This window comes from Oryx dammah, unplaced genomic scaffold, assembly GCF_014754425.2.
Source record: "Oryx dammah isolate SB20612 unplaced genomic scaffold, SCBI_Odam_1.1 HiC_scaffold_10, whole genome shotgun sequence".
Taxonomy (NCBI): Eukaryota; Metazoa; Chordata; class Mammalia; order Artiodactyla; family Bovidae; genus Oryx; species Oryx dammah.
Window position 1 is genome coordinate 25,419,039 of NW_024070194.1, and position 18,273 is coordinate 25,437,311.

Below are 18,273 nucleotides of genomic sequence, written 5' to 3' on the forward strand. Positions count from 1 at the left end.
CCGCCTTGATTTGCTCCCTGGCCCAGGAGGGCTCAATTTCTCTGCACACGCTGTTGACAGCTTGAGGCCTGACTCACAGAAGCACAGGCGGGCGCAGACAAACGCCAGCAGTCACAACTCAAGAAAGCTGAGTTGCCCCCAAAGAGAAACGAGCCCCTGCCAGCGAGCTGAGTTGTGCTGAAAGCCCAAAGCAGCATCTTTAATTCATGGCTTGGTTTTGAGTTGGTATTGCTAAATGCAAATTAATAATCTTTAAACAGCAACCCACAGACTCAGGAGAACTGTGGCAGCATGCACACGGAGAACCGTGTTCCCAGTTCACTGAATCCTGGGGCTCTAGGAGAGAACTGGGGCACCATCGGGCAGGGAGCTGGGCGTAGTCCACTCCTCAGACTACCCAGGAAAATCAGAGTGAGCATGTAGAAACTCAGAGCAGGTGACTTTGCTGCCAGGCCTGAGTCTGCGGTCGTGACTTAAGTTGCTGGCCGTGGTGCAGACCCTGCAGGTGCTGAACTCACGTAGCCAGGCTGTATCACGGTCCAGGACAGCCAAGGGCGTAGGAGTCTATGGCCAGGAGGGAGTCCATGGGCCAGACGAGTGTCCTGAGGCACCGGCTGGAAGTATATACCTATTTCACAACCACTGGAGGAAGGCTGGCCTGAGGACCAGGAGTAGGACGGGGAGAGGGGTCACGTGGGGAGATGGTGTCCCACCATGGACAGGCGTCTGCAGCCGAGCCCCATGCTGCAGGGAGAAGCCCCAGGCCACGCTGTCACAGAGCACCAGGGGTGCTTGATAGGATGTGGGCCGCTTCTCCGGAGTGTCGGGACTCGAGCCGTCGGTGGGCCTTTGTCCGATGAAGAGCAGGCTTTGCCCAAGGGGGTCCCGCTCCATCCTGAACAGCTCATACTCCACATGGGGCAGCCTGATGCCCAGTGGCAGGCACCCATTGGTGGCGGTGATGTCCCGTTCGGCTCCCAGGGCCCAAGCCCCCGGGCCCCCGCAGCTGCTTGGTTCAGAGAAGTTGAGCATGGCCGTGGTGACCCGGTCCATGGGGGTGACGCGGGCCCTTGTGACCTGGAACACCAGCTCAGTGCCACCTCGAACCTTGACGGACGGTGTGCCCTTGGTGTAGCGGCCGGCTGCATAGACAGTGAAGGTGGGCTGCCGGCAGGTGGGGTCTGAGAAGTGGTGGTAATACCCTTCCCAGGAGCGGTTGTGCCCATGGAAGGTGAAGAGCCTGGTGAGGAAGAGCACGGCGGGGTGCACCTCGCACCCAGGGCTGACCCAGCGGCCACCCAGGCGCAGAGGCAGGGCCGCCTGGGGGGGCAGCACGGGTGGGTGGTGCTCATCAGAGCGGGCGATGAGGCTGCAGGCTGGACAGGGTTGGGCATGGTGCTGGCAGAGACAAAGGGGAAGGGAGTGACATCAGAGGTGGGGTGCAAGGGTGCGCCTGGAATGGGCTGGCTCATGATCCCGCCCCTGCACCCATCACTTCCTTCATTCTTGCCTCCATCCCCGTGGTCACTTTACTCTTCTTGGACCTCTGTCAGCTCCTCCATCCTCTAGGCCTTTGCACCTGCTGCTGCTTCTACCTGGAACCCACCTTCCCCTCTGCCCCAACACGTGGCCTGACTGCCCTCTTCCCAACCTCTAAGTCTCAGCTCAGAGACTGGCCTCAGAGAGACCTCTTCTGACCTTGCCTTGGATGGTGGCCCTCAGAGATGCATCGTCCCCTCTTTCCTCTTCTCTCCGCCCCTACCCCTTCATAAGCTCCAGAGAGCCAGACCGTCTCTCCCTGGCTGTTCCACCCCCAGCCAAGCAAGGTTCCTATTCACAGCAGGTGAACTGGGTGAAGGAAGGAAGGAGAGATGGAACTTGTATCCTGGGATTTGAAAGGAGGTGTCCTTTCCCACACCTGGCCTGCTTGGTCCTGAAATTTGACCATTAACGTTTACAATCCTTCTTGCCTGTAGTTACTCCCTTCACTCCCAACTCATTCTCTGTTAGGTGCTTCCTAAGGGCCAAGAAAATCCCATGGACAGAGGAGCCTGGTAGGCTACAGTCTGGGGTCGCAAAGAGTCGGACACAACTGAGCGACTTCATTTTCACTTTTACTTTCCTAAGGGCCAAGAGCTGGGCTGAGCACTTTCCATGTGCTGTTACTTTAGAGCCGCTAAAATTCTTATGCCCCCAGAATCCGCTTGCTGAGGGTCTGTGCTGAGGTGGCTGAAAAGTTGGCAAAGTGACGAGACACAAAGATGTTCATTCCTGTGTTGTTTAGAACTGGAAACCCAGTCCCCAGTGCACTGTCGGGTGAGGTCACAGTCCTCAGGTGCCCGAGGCTGTGGATTTGTTTTCCTCTCGCTTTGGCCTTATTTACAGTTGCCTCTGCCTTATAAATTCTCACGAGTTGGGTTTACAGTAAAACATGTCAACAGGAAGCAGATGCTGAACCAAATTGCGTGGGAGGAGTCAGTCTGCTTTTGGAGTGAAAAAGCTCAGTCCAGGCCAAGAAGAAACAAGATACTGACTTCTTTTTTTTTTTTTAAGGGAGCTGCTGCCCAGAATTTAGTTGAGAGCATCATTCTGAAAGGTAAATGTCTTGGAACAGCCTCTTGTCAAAGCAAGCATCTCTAGCTTTAGCTGCTCCAGAAGGGGACTCAGGGCCAAGGGTGTACAACGGGGCCAGGAAGGGAAATGCTTCTTGAGGGTCCAGCTGGGAAAACAGATCCAATTTTTTTTCCTTGCCAAGAAAAAAAAAAAAAACATATTTCCACAGATTGCCGCTGCGTGAGTCTCATGCCAAACAAGGGGCATTTGGGAGTTCTGATTTAGAAAGGACATATTGGATGAGTGAGAACTTTTTTTTTTTTTCTATTTTGGATTGCTACATTATAAGCTCTTCTTATTTATTTCTATGATGAACCTACACTTGCCCGGAATTCTACTTCTATCATACAGAAAATGATATTCTTTTTGTTTTGGGGGATTTTGACCCAGAGGACCTGAAAGCACTTGGCAATACTAAATAAATGGCTACAGAAATGTTTGTAACAAAGAAGCAAGAAAGCTGGGTAGTTAGCTGGAGTGCTGGTAATTGGAATGCTGGCTGATAAGAGTCCCCTCTAATTTAGGCATTTTAACCCACATTCCAATTGTTGTTACACTAATGTGTATTGACAGGACATAATGTATTATATCAAAATAATCTCTGGGCTGCCTTTCTTCCTCAAAAGATATATTCTGCATACAGGCTATCTGGGGATGCTGGCTGATGATCTGGGGCAACCAGTCTTCTGCAATGGCAGAAACAAATGGAGAACAAGCATGACTGGAAGGTGAGAGAGGGGGAGAGAAAGCATTTCCTTCTCCAATGCTCTGGAAGAGGGTGGAAGGAAATACCCATCTCCCTCAAAAAACCTTCCCGGGCATCACTGTGCACAGGTCCGGAGTTGCATGTGTTAATACACAAGACCCTGGCCAGCAGAATTCACACTTGTGTGCAAGCCAAACTCCTTCTGATTTAAGCTTGTTATATAAAATGATACCAACAACACAGAACAGTTTCTAATTAACCCCTAGAGGTGACACCAGGCTTAGATGATTTTGGTCGATTAGGACTCTATATCCAGGCAATGAATTTGGGGATCAAATTGGCTTTAAATTAACTTCTAGAAATGTTCATATTTACCATCTGGTTTGGGTTGTGGGCAAGGCTTGGGACCCAGAGAGCTTAAGGTTATGACTAATTCGTTACTTGAGAGTCTATCTGCAGTGTATCCATCTTTGAAATTATCTTCTTTTTTCTTTTTCTATGGGGAGGGGGGCAGTTGGTTTGAAGACATTTAATTTAATGACTGCACATCTGGCCTGCCGGCCCAGGTTCACATGCACGTGGGTCCTGCTTAGCAATCGCACTGCAGGTTGCACGGGTACCCTGGGTGGTCAGGCAGCAGAAGGGTAACAGTGTGTGGCCCCAGGGACGGTGTCATCCTCTGCACCTTGGGGTCCTTTCTCTCTGTGTCCGGAGCACACTGCCCTCCTAATGAGGTGATGGGTGCCAGTAATCACCCCACCACTAGCACTTTCTCCGCTCTGAGAAGGATGGACATCAGAGCAGCCTGGAACATTGGCTGGCAAACAGAGAATTGTTTCGAGGTCATGAAAAGAACTCAGGCTAATTTTCTGATTGTGAGAATTTCTTATTGTGCTTCCTCCCAGATCCTGAGTTGGGAGGAGGGAAGAGGGAGAAGGAGAGAGAGCAGAGGGTGCTCCCGCTTCCCACCGCCCCGCCCCTACACAGTGGGTGCTTCGCCTCATTTGATTTAATTCCTTAAGTGTCTAGTATACAGCAGGCGCTCAATACATGCTGAATGTGTGAGGGTTGCCTGTGGGTTCAAAGAGCACTTGATAAGGATACCTGAATGATTTTCACTTTTGAAAAATATCCCTTGGGTATCTCTTACAGACATTCTTAAACCAGCATCCTAACCTTAACTTCATTTCTACTAATCTCAACCTAAACTCAAAAGAATTAAAAATTCTTCTAATTGTGAGAGTAGGCAGCAAAGCCGTGTAGCCCTGTGGCTTCAGTGCCCCCAACCCCCCAGTTCATATAGCAACGTTTATGGGCCCAGCAAGTGTGCCAGCCCCTGGGCTCTCGGTGGGGACACAGAGGGGCAGGGGGCTTCCCCCTTGCAGAGGGTCCAGTGCTGCTGGAGCAAGGCAGTCAACCTGCAAATAAACAGTGCAGCCCCTGAGTGTGTGCAGAGTGAGGATGGGGGGGACAGTGGAGCAGAGGCCTCAGAGACAGGGACCTGCCCCATCCCAGCAGGGGCAGGAAAGAACCCTCCAGAGTCCAGGAGGACCAGACTCAAGAAGGCAACCCAGGAGCTCCTGCTGGAAAAAGCCAGTCCTGTCCAGACCCGAGGAAAGGCCTCAAGCAGAGGGAAGAGCATGTGCAAAGGTCCTGAGGCCAGCAGACCAGGGTGGGGTTGGAGTGAGGGGGGAAGCAGGCTCCAGGCAAGGACAGGCCCCACAGGCTCTCAGAACTCACCCTTCCTGGACCCCCCCAGACTCACCAGGGCACTCTGCAGAGGACGCTGGTAGCCGGTGGGCCGGTAGTGCCGCCGCTCGGCCCGGTCGGTGTGGATGTCCCCCAGGTAGAGCTCCTCCACCAGGCGAGGCGCGGCCCGGGGCTCGGGCTGCAAGCGGCGCTGCACGCGCACCAGGCTGAGCTCGTGCATGGTGAAGCCCAGGGCGGCCGCGCAGTCACGCTCAGCCCCGGCGCCCAGCAGTTCGTACAGGGCCCCGGGCAGCCAGGCCCGCGCCGTGGGCAGGCGGTGCGCGCAGTCCCGGCCCGCCTTACTGTGGTCCAGGCGCCCGGCCACGTCGAGCAGGGCGCGGCGGCTGTGGAAGACGACGCCCACCTTGTGCAGATGGTAGTCGGCCTCCGTGGCGCCGCGGGTGACCCAGGAGGCCCGGCGCAGGCGCATCCTGCCCTTGATGAGCAGCGAGTGGGCGGGCTCGCTGCACGAGGGGTCCCGGTAGAAGAACTGGTAGGCGCGGAACAGGCGGTTGGGGTAGAAAGTATAGGAGCGGGTGAGGAACTCGGGTCCCGGGCGCACCTCGCAGCTGTGGGGCAGAGGGAGACGCGGTGCAGGGCAGTGAGCTGAGGTCGTGCATGGTGAAGCCCGGGGCGGCTCCGGGCTCCACCTCCCGCAGCCTTCCTCTCAGGCCTGCAGGCTCAGTTCCCCCAGCTGCCCTCAGCCCCACTCTGCATGCTGGGGGCCTTCCCCTCTTGCCTTATGGTTCAACGGAAGCTTTCCTTCCATTCGGTACTAAGCACCTTTTTCAGTCGCCATCTCCCCTCTTCTGGCCTGGGTCCCCCAGGGATCCCTATTGGTCCAGGAAACACACAGGCTTTGCAGCCAGAGGCCCCTGGTTCAAACTCCATTTCAGTCCCTCATGAGGCGTGTGACCCGGGATGACGCCCAGCTTCTTCCTCTGGACTCAGGCATCAGATCCACAGTCCAGGCTCCCAGGAAGCAACCAGCACAGTGATGGCACCTGGGAGGTGTTTAAGAAATGGGGGCTCCTTTGCTTTGTGTGGGGAACCCTGTGCTCTGAGCTCCAGGAGGCAGGGTCCTGCCTATCCTCTCCCCAGTGGATTCCTGGCACCTGCTCCAGGACCAGGCACGCACTGGATCCCCCAACCCTGGTCCTCACCGAGTGACTCATGAATGATGAACGCTTACATTGTCTCCCCATTTGCTAAGCTGACCACCACCGCTCCCCCGCCACCCCAAACCAGGTTTCATCCAAGTCTGTGACAGACTTGTTGATCTAAACTGGGAGGGTCAGCACACTTTTCATGGAAAAGGTCAGACTATAACTATTTTGTCTTTGTGGCCAGGTGGTCTTTGTGGCAATTACTCAAGATTGTGGTCTTGGAGCCAAAGTAGCCAGAGACAGTACTGTATGTAATGGGTGTGGTTGTGTGCCAGTAAAGCTTTATTTACAAAGCCAGCCCTGGTCCTCAGGCCTTACTCTGCTGGTGATGAAAACAGGACTCCTGGACCCTGTCACACTCTGGGCTGGGGTCAGGGAGCATCTGGGACATTCCCGTGGGTACTCAGCTGGGGTGGACGGTAGACGAGTCCCCCCACAAACAGGCAGTACCTGGACTGTTATTTTCTCAGTATTTTTCGTACTAGGGCTGCTGGAGCAGGAGAAACATGTTCTCACCAGCCTTTTCTTTCTATCCTATATCTTTAACACCAACCTCCCCTTTCTCCCAAAGCAAACAGACTTGGGGCCTTAGGCAGGCAGTGAGAGAACCGGGTGAGAACTTAATGATGTTGTTTTGTTTTCAGACTTTTTTTTAATGGTTACCTCCTATTTATGGCAAGTGGCTCAGCTCTCCATATTCATAGTGATATTATACTTCCTTTAAAACATAATCACAGTACTGTAAATGTGTACAGTATACCAATTATCCCCAATTAAGCTGTAAAACTACATTAATCACACCAACAAAAGCAAGTTGGTTTAAAGAAGAATCGTAAGGAAATCGTAAAGATTCTTCTTAAGAAGAAGCGTAAGAAGAACTACCACCTGTAAGAATCAGTACAGGTGGTAGTTAAACACAGAGAGAAGTGACTCACACCCCAGCGTGGGGAGATTTGCCCAGGGGAAAGTAGCAGGTTGCACTAGATGTCCTCGTGGTTCTCAGACTCTGGGTCCTTCCCTATGCTGCTCCCAGAAAGCAGCAGACCCTATCTGAAGGGTACAATGGAGGACTTTCTAGGAAGAAAATACTAGAAGCTTCTAGAACTATCTGGAATGCTGTTGTCCCAGGGCAAGAACAGCCTGCAGCCAGCCCCCTTCCTCCCCATGTTCTGTCTCACAGTGACCCTGGCCCGTGATGCCTGAATTCCACCTGGCCCATGGACCCAAGGTGGGGGCAGAGCCTGGGAATGCATCCAGAGCAACTTTGCAGATCTCAAGTCCCCACCCACCCCAGGGAGCTGCTAGCAGATGTTTGTCAGTGGAATTTTCCCCCTGATCTCAGGAGGTGCATGGAGAATGTGCAAAGTCCAATCCTTGACCCCAGAGTGGGACTGGCCCAAGGGGATGGTGGGTGAGGACGCTGCCTGCCTTCTCTCTGACCCTGGGAGGGAGGACTCTCCTGGCTGCCCCACCAGTGAGGGCAGAGCGCCAAGCCCACCCCTCAGAGCAGCAGTGGGACCTCGGAAACGTCAGGTGAGACTATCAGGTGAAAAGGAGAACTGGGTGGATGGCTCCTTCTGGCCTCCTAGGCTCATTCTGGGGAGGGTGACAAGTAAGCCCATGCCTGGGCAGCCTCTGGACAACCGGATGAATTGTGCCCATTTCACAGATGTGAACATAGAGGTTCAGGGCAAGGTCTCCCAGCCCAGGGGCCTGTGGTCAGTATGACCCTCCGGTCTTACCCAGTGGAGATCCAGGGCCCGTCCAGGCGTGGGGGCAGCAGCGCGGTGACCAGGGCTCTGTTGGGCAGGAGCTGCTGGCAGCGTGGTTCCCAGCGCAGGCGGCCTGCCCCTGCCATCCCAGCTGCCTCTGCAGTGCAAAGCAGACAGACCCAGGTCAGCGATCTAAGCACACCCTGGTTCTCTAGCTGACTGGCACCCGCCTCCTGGCTCAGGGGGCAGCAGAGAGCTAGGCAAGGGTCTGCGCCCACCTGCACCTCCTCCTGTGGCCAAGTGCCCCTGGGCAGTTGTGGAAAGGTCCTGCACCAGGGGCAGGAGGCAGCCAGGAGCCAGACAGAGGAGCCGGACAGTGGGACTGCCATCCTCTCCCCTACGAGCCCAGGTTCAGCTTGACCTCTGCTCTCTGGAGCAGCCAGACCTGCACCTGCCCCTCACGGCCACTCCCTTTGTGGTCTCTCGGTGGTGCCAGGCCCAGGCATTGTCCATCTTGACATGGGTGGACCAGGAAGGCACTGGGGTACACAGCGATGGTCAGGATGTGTGTGGTAGGGCCCGGGCTGAGGCATGAGGCCAACAGAGGGGCAGTGGGGGTGGGGGTTGGGGACTCAGAGGGCTCATGGAAGACGGACACCCACCCTCTCCAGGGACCCCTCCCTGCCCTGCCAGATATGATCATCTGGTGGAGACCAGACAGGCCTGGCCAGATCTTCACTTCTAGGAGCGGCTCGGAGGTGAGAGCACCAGGCCCTTCATCTGCTAAAGAGCAGCAATTCCCCTGGAAACTGTCATCCCCACTCAGAGAGGCAGGCTTGACATGGCCCAGATGCGGGAGGCTGTAAGCTTGGTGGTGAGCAGCGTCCAAATGTTACAGCCGCTGCAACCCGCTGGCCCCACTCCACCGCCAGCCTTCCCAGGGTGTTCCCCTTCCACCGCACCAGGTTCAGGAAAGGCGTTCGGGCCAGGAGGCTTGGGGTCCCCTCCTTGCCCCTTTGCAGCAGTCTTCTGGGGCCCCCAAACTCTCTGCTCCCCCTTGGCCTGCCAGAATGGATTCCTCACTTTCCTGGAGGTCTGGGGTCTCCCTGGGAGACTCTTGGGTTCCCCTGGGACCGGCTGAGAAAGCTGGAATGACGCTGATGGTGACGACGACAAGAGGCAGCAGCAGCCCCTGTTAGCTGGGTACCGACTCTGGGCATCTTTATTATGTTATTTTATAAATATTTTTACACGTTAGCTCACCATCGCGATGACCCTAGGGAATGGTGTTAGTCTCGACTTCCCATGATGGGCAGAGCCAAGGGCTCAGTGAACTGGGCTCAGCTGGCCCCGGGCCTGGCCTGCCCCAGGGGATGGAGCCAGGCTTGGAGCCAGGCCATGGGCTCTGGCCTGTCAGCTTAACTGTGGCTCCTTTTGAATCACAGGCAGGGGAAGGGGTTGAAGGGATGAATGAGTGAAAATGCTACAGCACTGGATCCTTGTATGTTCCTGCTGTGCCCTACACCTGATTTATGGACTTCAATCAGCCAAATAAGAGAGATGGAGACAGACAGCTGGCACGCCAGCGCTGCGGTGTCCCCAGGGACAGGGGGCACTTGGATTGCCCCAAGGGCTGTCAGGGGCACTCCTCAGAGTAACTCCATGCAAGGAGAGTCTTAAAAGAGTAGTTCTGTGTTCACTCGGGCACATCTAGTCTTTTGGGAACCAGAGCCAGGATGCTGAGGCGCCTGAGTTGGGCCAAACGCCCAGCAAGGCTGATTGGGAGTCGAGCTGAAACACACACGCAAGGGTATCCACGCTTCACACCTTCTTCTTGAGCTCCCAAGAAGACATTGCTTTCACAACATGGTATTTTCTTTTTTGACTTAATAAGATTTTAGTTTTTATTTTTTTTGGACACCAAAAACATTTTGTATTTTGACATGAATCCTCAGATACCGTCTTCCCACTAAGTGTCTTTTAGTTTGTCTTGTTTTTCTGCAAAAATTTGGGATTTAATTAATTCAGGAGATGATGAGATATGGTGGAATCTCACTGTATTCAGAACATGTACACACAAAACACAAAATGGAGCCCTTCTTGGTATAAAGCTCAGAGTGGAGCATGATACTGCCTCCTGGCCGGAGCTTCAACTTCAAGGTTACAAAAAATGAAACCAACCAATGAGAAATGAACTCATGAAATGCTTCCAGTCCCAGCTTTGGAGGCTGCTTATAGATTTCTTTTCTCTCTCTCCCTCTCTTCTCCCCTAGAAAAGTCTGGGCTCAGGAAACCACAACGGAAAGCAGATGGTGCCATGGGCTGGCTTGCACGACTTTTCTCAGGGACCTGATAGACGGAGTTAAATGCATGGGCCAAATTGATTTTTATCAACCATGGATTTTTAATTAACAGTGGTGACCACTTGCCGCCATCCATTATTTACTGTTTACCCACTAATTAAAAATTATGCTGCTTTTGCACTCATAAGAGCAGGACATTTGAAATTAGATCGTGTCGTTGAAATTACCTGCAGAATGAAATCCGGAGCGTCCAATTGCTCAGACCAGACTATTGGGGTTTCAGATCTGATGTGCTCCAGCCTGTTGTGTGATTGTGAGTCAGAATGCCAGCAGTGGGCTGCACGGCAGACATCACGTGGAGCTTGCCTGGGGCCTTAGGGAGAAGAAGACTTCGGAGCCTGTCTTGAGCACCAGTACTTTGTGGTCTCAAGAGCTGGTCTCACCCCGTACCCACCCAGGAGGCAGCCACTCGGCACCCTGATGGAGTGCTTCCACATGCCGGCCATTCCTATGGACCATCTGCAAGACCTCCCATGGCCCAGGTTCTGTCTGTGCCCACATTTTGCAGACAAGGAAACTGAGATTCAGAGGGTGGAGAGTTGGCTACCCCAGGCAGGTACTTCATATTCAATTAACAAATAAAATAGGGTAAAATACACCTAACATAAACATTACCATTTTAACCACTTTAAAGCATATGATTAAAATTCAGTGGCATTTAAGATGTTCACCAGGTCATGCAAACATCAGCTCTGTCGAGTTCCAGAGTCTTTTCATCACCCCAAAAGGAAGCCCTGCATACATTAGCAGTCACTCTCCACGCCTCTCTCCTCTCAAACCCTTGCAGCCACTAATCTGCTTTCTGTCTCGGTGGATTGGCCTATTCGGGGTATTTCGTAAAATAAAAAATATGTGCCCTTTTCTTATCTGCTGTTCACAACACTTCTATTAGGTGGACGTGATTATCTTCATTTTCCAGATGAAAAATGGAGCCTTGGGAGCTGGTTTACACCCAGGTGCACCGTCCTGTTTTCTTCAAAGATCATGAAAAGCGTGGGTCTGGATCAATAGGGGCGGGGGTGGGGGAGAGAAGGCGTGGGGTTCGTAGCCAGAGCAGATGGAGAAATATCAGGTCTTCAGATATCTTTCTGTTGGGGGCAAAAAGCAAAAGAAAAACACTCGCTTTTTTTTTTTTTCTATCCTAATTGGCTTGTTCCTAGGTTCTGGGAGGTGTGCCAGGTGATTTGAGGTGCAGTGGTGAGCATTTCTTATTCCAGTGGTTACACATCGATTTTAGAGGGTGTTAAAAAGCAGCGGCAGTGGCTGTTACTGTAGCAAAATCAGGCTTTCACAGCCCACATTGCCAAAGATAAGACAGTTTTAAAAGGGGTTTGGTCTGCATTGGATTTTTAAAAAATTAAGTAACACTTTAAGTAAATGATATTTAATAAGCAACTATTTAATATGTAGATGTGGTCAGTAGCCTGAAGGGGTGCACAGAACGGCAGAGGCCAAGGTTATCACCTCTCTTCCCTCCATGGCTGTGCATTCTGGGGCCTTCATAACCAAGGACAGCAAACTACAGGACTGAAAATGGCAGGACTTTATTCTTTCACAGTCTGGAGACCAGAAGCCTGAAATTAAGGTGTGGGCAGGGCTGCCTCTCTCTGGAGGTTCCAAGGGAGGGTCCTGCCTGCCTCTTCCAGCTTCTGGGGGCCCAGGGCATCCATGGCTTGTAAGTGTATCATTTTACTCTTTCCCTCTGTCTTCACATGACTGTCTTTTCTGTGTGTGCGTCTATGTCTTTGTAGCCAAACCTCCTTCTCCTCTCTTATAAAGACATCAGTCACTGGGTTCGGGTCCACCCTTATCCAGTATGACTGCATCTACATCAGCAGAGGCCTTGTTTCCAAATAAGGTCACATTTATTGGTACCGTCTTTTTAGAGACACAATTCAATTCACAACCCATACCAAGCCACCCAGGCCTGCCAGCACCATAGCCTTTGTCCATTCACTTCTCTCTGCCCTCCCCTACCATGAACCTTGCATGGCTGTTACATGCTTTGTAAGTGAGCACGTGATGGCCAGAGTTCCTGTTCTCTTGGGGAGGCTGGCATTAATCAAGGAGACTCACTACTGATTGTAGTTTCAAAGAATCATAAGTGTCTCAAAGGAAATTTACACAATGGCCAAAAACTTCCTAATACACTTGGAGTAGCATTCCATGCTTTTCCTTAGGATCTCTAGGGCCCTTCAAAATTGGCTGTTTTCCAAGGCCATCCATAAGCTCCCACTATACTTCTCCACTGTGTGTTCCTGGGGATGAGCAGACTCTCCCACCTCGGGGCCATTGCAGAGCTATTCCTTGGCCAGAGCACCCTCCCTCTGTTTTGAGCTGGGTGCTCTGCACTTGCTGCGGCCTCAGCATAATTGGGATTCCTGGCAGGCTGATGTCAAACCTTCCCTTTTGCTCTTTTCTACCTCTCTTCTCACCTGTACAGCACTCATCACCTCTCTCAATTACTTACCTGCTTACTGTTGTTAATTTACTTTTATTTTCTGACTTTTCAAGTTGAGATCATTTCATACCTTATAAAAATGTTGCTGAAGCAGTAGAAAAAGCTCTAGTATCCCTGATTTCCCCAAAGGTTGCCATCTTCCATAGACATATTACAATGGTCAAAACCAAGAAATTAACATTGATCCCATGTTATGACCTAACCTACAAATTCTATGCAAATATCACCAGTTGTCCCAGTAATGTTTCCTTTCTGGTCCAGAATCCAATGCAGGGTCAGACATCACATTTAGTTGTCAGGTCTTTTTGTTGTTCAGTCGCTAAGTCATGCCCAACTCTTTGCGACCCCATGGACTGCAGCACACCAGGCTTCCCTGTCCTTCACTATCTCCTGGAATTTAGTCAGATTCATGTCCACTGAGTCAGCGATGCTATCTAACCATCTGATCCTCTATTACCCCCTTCTCCTTTTGCCTTCAATCTTGCCCAGGATAAGGGTCTTTTCTAACGAGTCATCTTTTCGCATCAGGTGACCAAAGTATTGGAGCTTTGGCTTCAGCATCAGTCATTCCAATGAATATGCAGAATTGATTTCCTTTAAGATTGACTGTTTTGATCTCCTTGCTGTCCAGGGGACTCTCAAGAGTCTTCTCCAGCACCACAGTTTGAAAGCATCAATTCTTCAGCCCTCAACTTTCTTTATGGTTCAACTCTCACTTCTCTACATGACTCAGGGAAAAACCATAGCTTTGACTACATGGAACTTTGTCAGCAAAGTGATGTCTCTGCTTTCTAATATGCTGTCTAGGTCTGTCATAGCTTTTCTTCTCAGGAGCAAGTGTCTTTTAATTTCATGGCTGCAGTAACAGTCTGCAGTGATATCTCTTTAGTTCTTCAATCAGAAATGCTTCTTGAGTCTTTGTTTTTCATGAACTTGAAAACTTTTGAAGAGTACTGGCCAGTTATTTTGAAGTGTGTTCTTCAATTTAGGATTTTTGGATGTTTCTTCATGATTACATTCAGTCTACACGGTTTTGGCCCAAACCCCAAAGAGGTGATTTTGCACCCTTCTCCGTGCATTGCTTTAGGAAGCACTGGTGATATTAACTTTGACCACTCACTTAAGGAGCCATCTGTTAAATGACTATTTTCCTCTTTGTAATTAATAATTATCTTATGGGGATATACTTAGAGATCATGCAAATATCTTGTTTGTCATTATACTCCCCCTACTAATTTTAGCATCTATTGATGAGCATTGATGATTCTTACTTACAAGTTAAAACTGTGGTGTTTTCCAAATGGTCATTTGCTAGTTCCACCCTTCTTTCTGAATCTATTGATCGGGATTGTGCTATAAAGAAGCATGCTCTCTTATCCCTGCTTATCTCTTTATTCGATTATAATTTGTATTAGTGTGAACTCAGCGATATTTGTTTTACAGGTTACAATCCATTGCTATCATTATTTAGTCTGTAGCTCAAATTATCCCTGTGGCCATCGGGAGCACTATCGACTTCCTTCCTGAGTCTTTTCTACATGTATTTGTTATTTATTTGTTTGTTTGTTTTAGCATGTCCTCACTTTCTGGCACTAGATCTTCTAGGCTCATTATGTACATATTTTGCCAAGGTGTCCTGGTTCCTTTTACTGGAGAATGGTATTTAGAAACCAAGATCTGGGTGCTGGGTGCTCACTGCTACTGAGGTGTCACTCTAAGCAACCCAAGTCTCTCTTCTCTTTTTCCTTCCTTCCTTCCCTCCCTCCCTCTTTTCTTTCACTCTTTCTCCTCCTGCCCTCCCTCCCTCCCTCTCCTCTTTCCTTCTTTTCTTCCTTTATTTCCTCTTTTCTTTCTTCCTCCTTTCCATGAAGACAGGCCCTTATCTCTCTTGTTCCCTGCCGATTCCCCAGCCCCTTAGGATAGTGTCCAATGGATGCTAAAGATTTGTTGTGTCAAGCCATGGACAGCACTTAGGACAATGCCTTCACATAGCAAGCACTCAGTAAATGCTAGTTGTGGTTGCTGCTTTTAGTTGAATGGATGAATGAATGACTCATGCTCCATGAGATCAATGCCCATAAATTCCTTGTTGACACTGCTCCCATCCCTTGGGGCTTCCCCTCCTAAAAATTGGCTGGTGATTTCCATCATGTGTGTGGCTAATAGGGTCAGGCTTGAAATGGAAGTGAAGAAAAAGAAGGCTTGCAGCTGTTGGGATCACTAAGAATCTGGCTGAGAGTAGAAGGATAGTAAGGGAGTTCCTAGCAGGAAGTGGACCCTGGTTTATCCAAGCAGGGAGAAAAGAAAGAGAAGTAGTCAAAGGGAGATTTAAGTCTGAGCCTCAAGACCTGCCGAGAGTTTTGAGGATGGGTCAGATATGCTAGCTCCTTGGCTTTAAAGCCTTTTTTGATCCTTGGGGTCTGCCCTGCAAAACTAGGACCCTGATATGGTTCTTCATCCCAGGGCAGGCTCCAACCTGGCTCCACAGCACTGCTCAATAGACACACACTGTGAGTCACACATTATAAAAAGCCAAACAGTAGCAGGTGCAATTAATTTTAACAATATTTTATCCAGACCCAATAGTGTCTGTAATAAATTCAACATGTATAAATATGAAAACTAGCAGTTAGATATTTTATACACTCTTTCAAACACAAATCTTTGAAGTCGGGTGTACATCTACACTCTAGCACAGCTCAGTTTAGATGGGTCACATTTTAGGGCTCGGGGGCCATATGTGGCCAGTGGCTGCTGTACTGGATAGTACAGAGATGTCTGCATCAAATTTCACTGTATCAGAGGTTTTCAAGCTGGTTTCTGAAAACCAGAGATGTTTTTTTCAGGAGAGAAGGGGAGACCCAGTAAGTGGGACCCTGGCCTCTCACCTTCTGTTTCAGCCCACGCTGGCCCCTCACCCTTTGCTCTGGTTTATGTCCTGGGAGGCTAATTAAGATCTGCTTTGAAAAAAGTGTTCTCTTGCTTAAAAAAAAAAAAAAAATCTGAAACCCTCTGGTTTATTTCAAAATCCTGAGCTTGAGGTAATTCACCTAGAATGTCTGTACTTGGAAGCTTATGCACGTTTTCAATAAAAATCCCCACCCCAAAATAACTTCTCTTGATTAGAGGCGGCCGCCCTTTACACACTGAGAAATGCTGGCGTGCAACAGCACACAGAGGATGTTTGGCCAACAAGCTTCAGAATCCGGCTGTTGAGATGGCAGCCGTCACCGCGTTGCTACAGCAAAAGACGTGCTTTGCAAGGCAGCCATGGCACAAAAGCCACGCAAGGTTTCCATTTAAACTCCCCTGAGAAGGTCACAGATTGACATGCGGTGACAGCACCAGCAAGTCACAGAAATATGAACACAAACTTAGAAAATTCTAAGGAGCCTAAACTTCCCCCTCTGGTGTGGATGGCCAGCCCTCACACCCCTCATATGGCCCTCATTTGGCCTTAATTGAATCTCATTATCCATCTGATCTGAGGGTCTTTGCCTTCAAGGCCAGTGGGAAGGGGCGTTGTGGGGGAGGGGTTGGACAGGATAGACTTTGTATTCTTGGGAAACTCAGAAATGGCATGCTCTAGAAAAAGGACACTCTGCTTCGCCAGCCCTGCAGCTTCCCAGGACTGAGAAATGTACCTGCCTTTGCATGGTGAGTTTGGAGAGTTTAAAGTTGTCCTGAGGGAGCATGGTCCCTCCTGAGGGAACAGAAATTCTGGAGGGATTCCCTAGCAGAAATCTGCCTAGGAAAACAGATTCTGAGCTTCTGAGATGCAGGAGGGCCTCAGACTCAGATGTCAGTGTGTTGAAATGCTGTGGAAGGAACGTAGCTTGGTTTGTCACTGTCTACCCTGTTTTCCATGAAAAGTTCCAGTGTGGGCTGGACCAAGGGATTGGTGGAAAAGGTGGACGTTATAGGTGCTGCTTGGAGAAGGCGACTGTTTTATTATGTTTGTGTTTCCAAAATTGAAAACATGTTGTTGAGGGGACTGGCTGATCACGTAGATCTCTCCCCAAGGCCTGTGTTGAGTGTTTCCTGCTAAGCAGAGAGAAAATGCAGGACTCATGAGATGGGAAGGGAAGGGGGGATTTGGGAGACAGAGTCTGGCCCACCAGGCCTGGCTCATCAGCCAGGTTTTTTTTTTTTTTTTTTTAATTTGTTTGTTTGCTTAGGAATGTTCCAGTACGAAAACCGTTCCCATCAAAACTCCCTGAGCCCCATGATAATGCTAATCACTCCTCTCTGGCTGGGTCTTCCACCCGGATGAAAACTGGGAATTCCCAGCCAAGGTCCAGCTGCTTCCAAACAGCCAAGGCGTCCGGATGATTCATGGGAGCTTTTCCTCTTTCACCCAGATGTTCTGGTGTCTTGGACACATGTCCGCCTGAGCTCGACTTGAGTGCCTGTGTTCCCAGATCTGCACGTTGGCCCTGTAGATATTCATAATTTATACCAAATTTCCTGCTTCAGCCTCACCAGCACCTGCCTTCTCTCAGGAAAAGTGGCTGACGACCCCAGGAAGAGAATGCCTGACATTTGGCCCAGAACCTCTGGGGTGGGGTTGGCCCAGCCACTGCTGGATGACTGCAGTGGGGAGTGAAGGGTCTTCCCAGGTGCCGATAATGGTAAAGAACCCACCTGCCAATGCAGGAGACATAAGAGATGTGAGTCCCATCCCTGGGTTGGGAAGATCCCCTGGAGGAGGAAATGGCAGTTCGGTGATCTTGCCTGGAGAATCCCAGGGACAGAGGAGCCTGGCAGGCTACAGTCTATGGGGTCACAAAGAGCCGGGACATGACTGGGCATGCATGCAGCAGATGCCAAATTTGGTCGATACTCTCCACAGATACCAACGTTCAGCCCTGTGCTTTGAGGGGAGTAACAAGTGGTGTGGGGGTGGGGTGCTGGAGCGTGAGATCTCTCCCGGCTTCTGAACCTGGCTGGGTCTCACCGAGCATTCTAGCGCTGCCCTGAGGGCTGTAGTTACAAGTCAGCGTTTGCGAAACAGAACGTGTGTCTAGAAGTCTCCAGTTGCATCGAATCCTTGTTCGCTCTCCTGGCAGAAGACTGAAGGTTCCATTGTTCTATAGGACAGGAATTTGGCAAGGCAATCACAAGGCTTTGACATGTTCAGTAAGAAAGAAGACGTTGTGTCCTCGCCGTGAAGACTCCCGCAAAGAGGCTCAGGACAAGGGACCTTGGGGAGGCACCTTGGGAAGCTTGGTTGTCCACCAGGTCTTGCCTGGAGGGGCCAAGAGTTCTCTTGTCTCATGGAAATATTTAGGTTTCGAGGAGAGAGGAATGGAGACTGTTGGTCGCCTCTTGGGTGCCTTTGGGTCTGAGAGACGTCCGGAGGTGTGGGGGGGTCCCTGGTCGCAGCCCCCGGCGTTGGGGGAAGTACACCACGTACGGGGCTGTTCTTGGAAGTGTCCACAAGGGGGCCCTCTTGAGCTTTGGTTGGGGCGGTTGGGCGGCCTCGGTTGAAACCCAGCACCGT

At 50.8% G+C, this 18,273-nt stretch overlaps 1 protein-coding gene across 1 annotated transcript in view; it reads right to left on the minus strand.

The window, feature by feature from the left end:
• Positions 1-216: 216 nt before the first annotated feature.
• The window catches only part of APCDD1L (APC down-regulated 1 like), a 47,752-nt gene continuing 29,695 nt past the window's right edge, over positions 217-18,273 (minus strand). Inside the window, exons 2-4 of the mRNA XM_040248662.1 lie at positions 7,977-8,103; positions 5,085-5,637; positions 217-1,398 (exon numbers count right to left, since the gene is read on the minus strand). Coding sequence (XP_040104596.1) covers positions 634-1,398; positions 5,085-5,637; positions 7,977-8,103 — 1,445 coding nt within the window. The 3' untranslated portion in view covers positions 217-633. The remainder of the gene's footprint in view (positions 1,399-5,084; positions 5,638-7,976; positions 8,104-18,273) is intronic.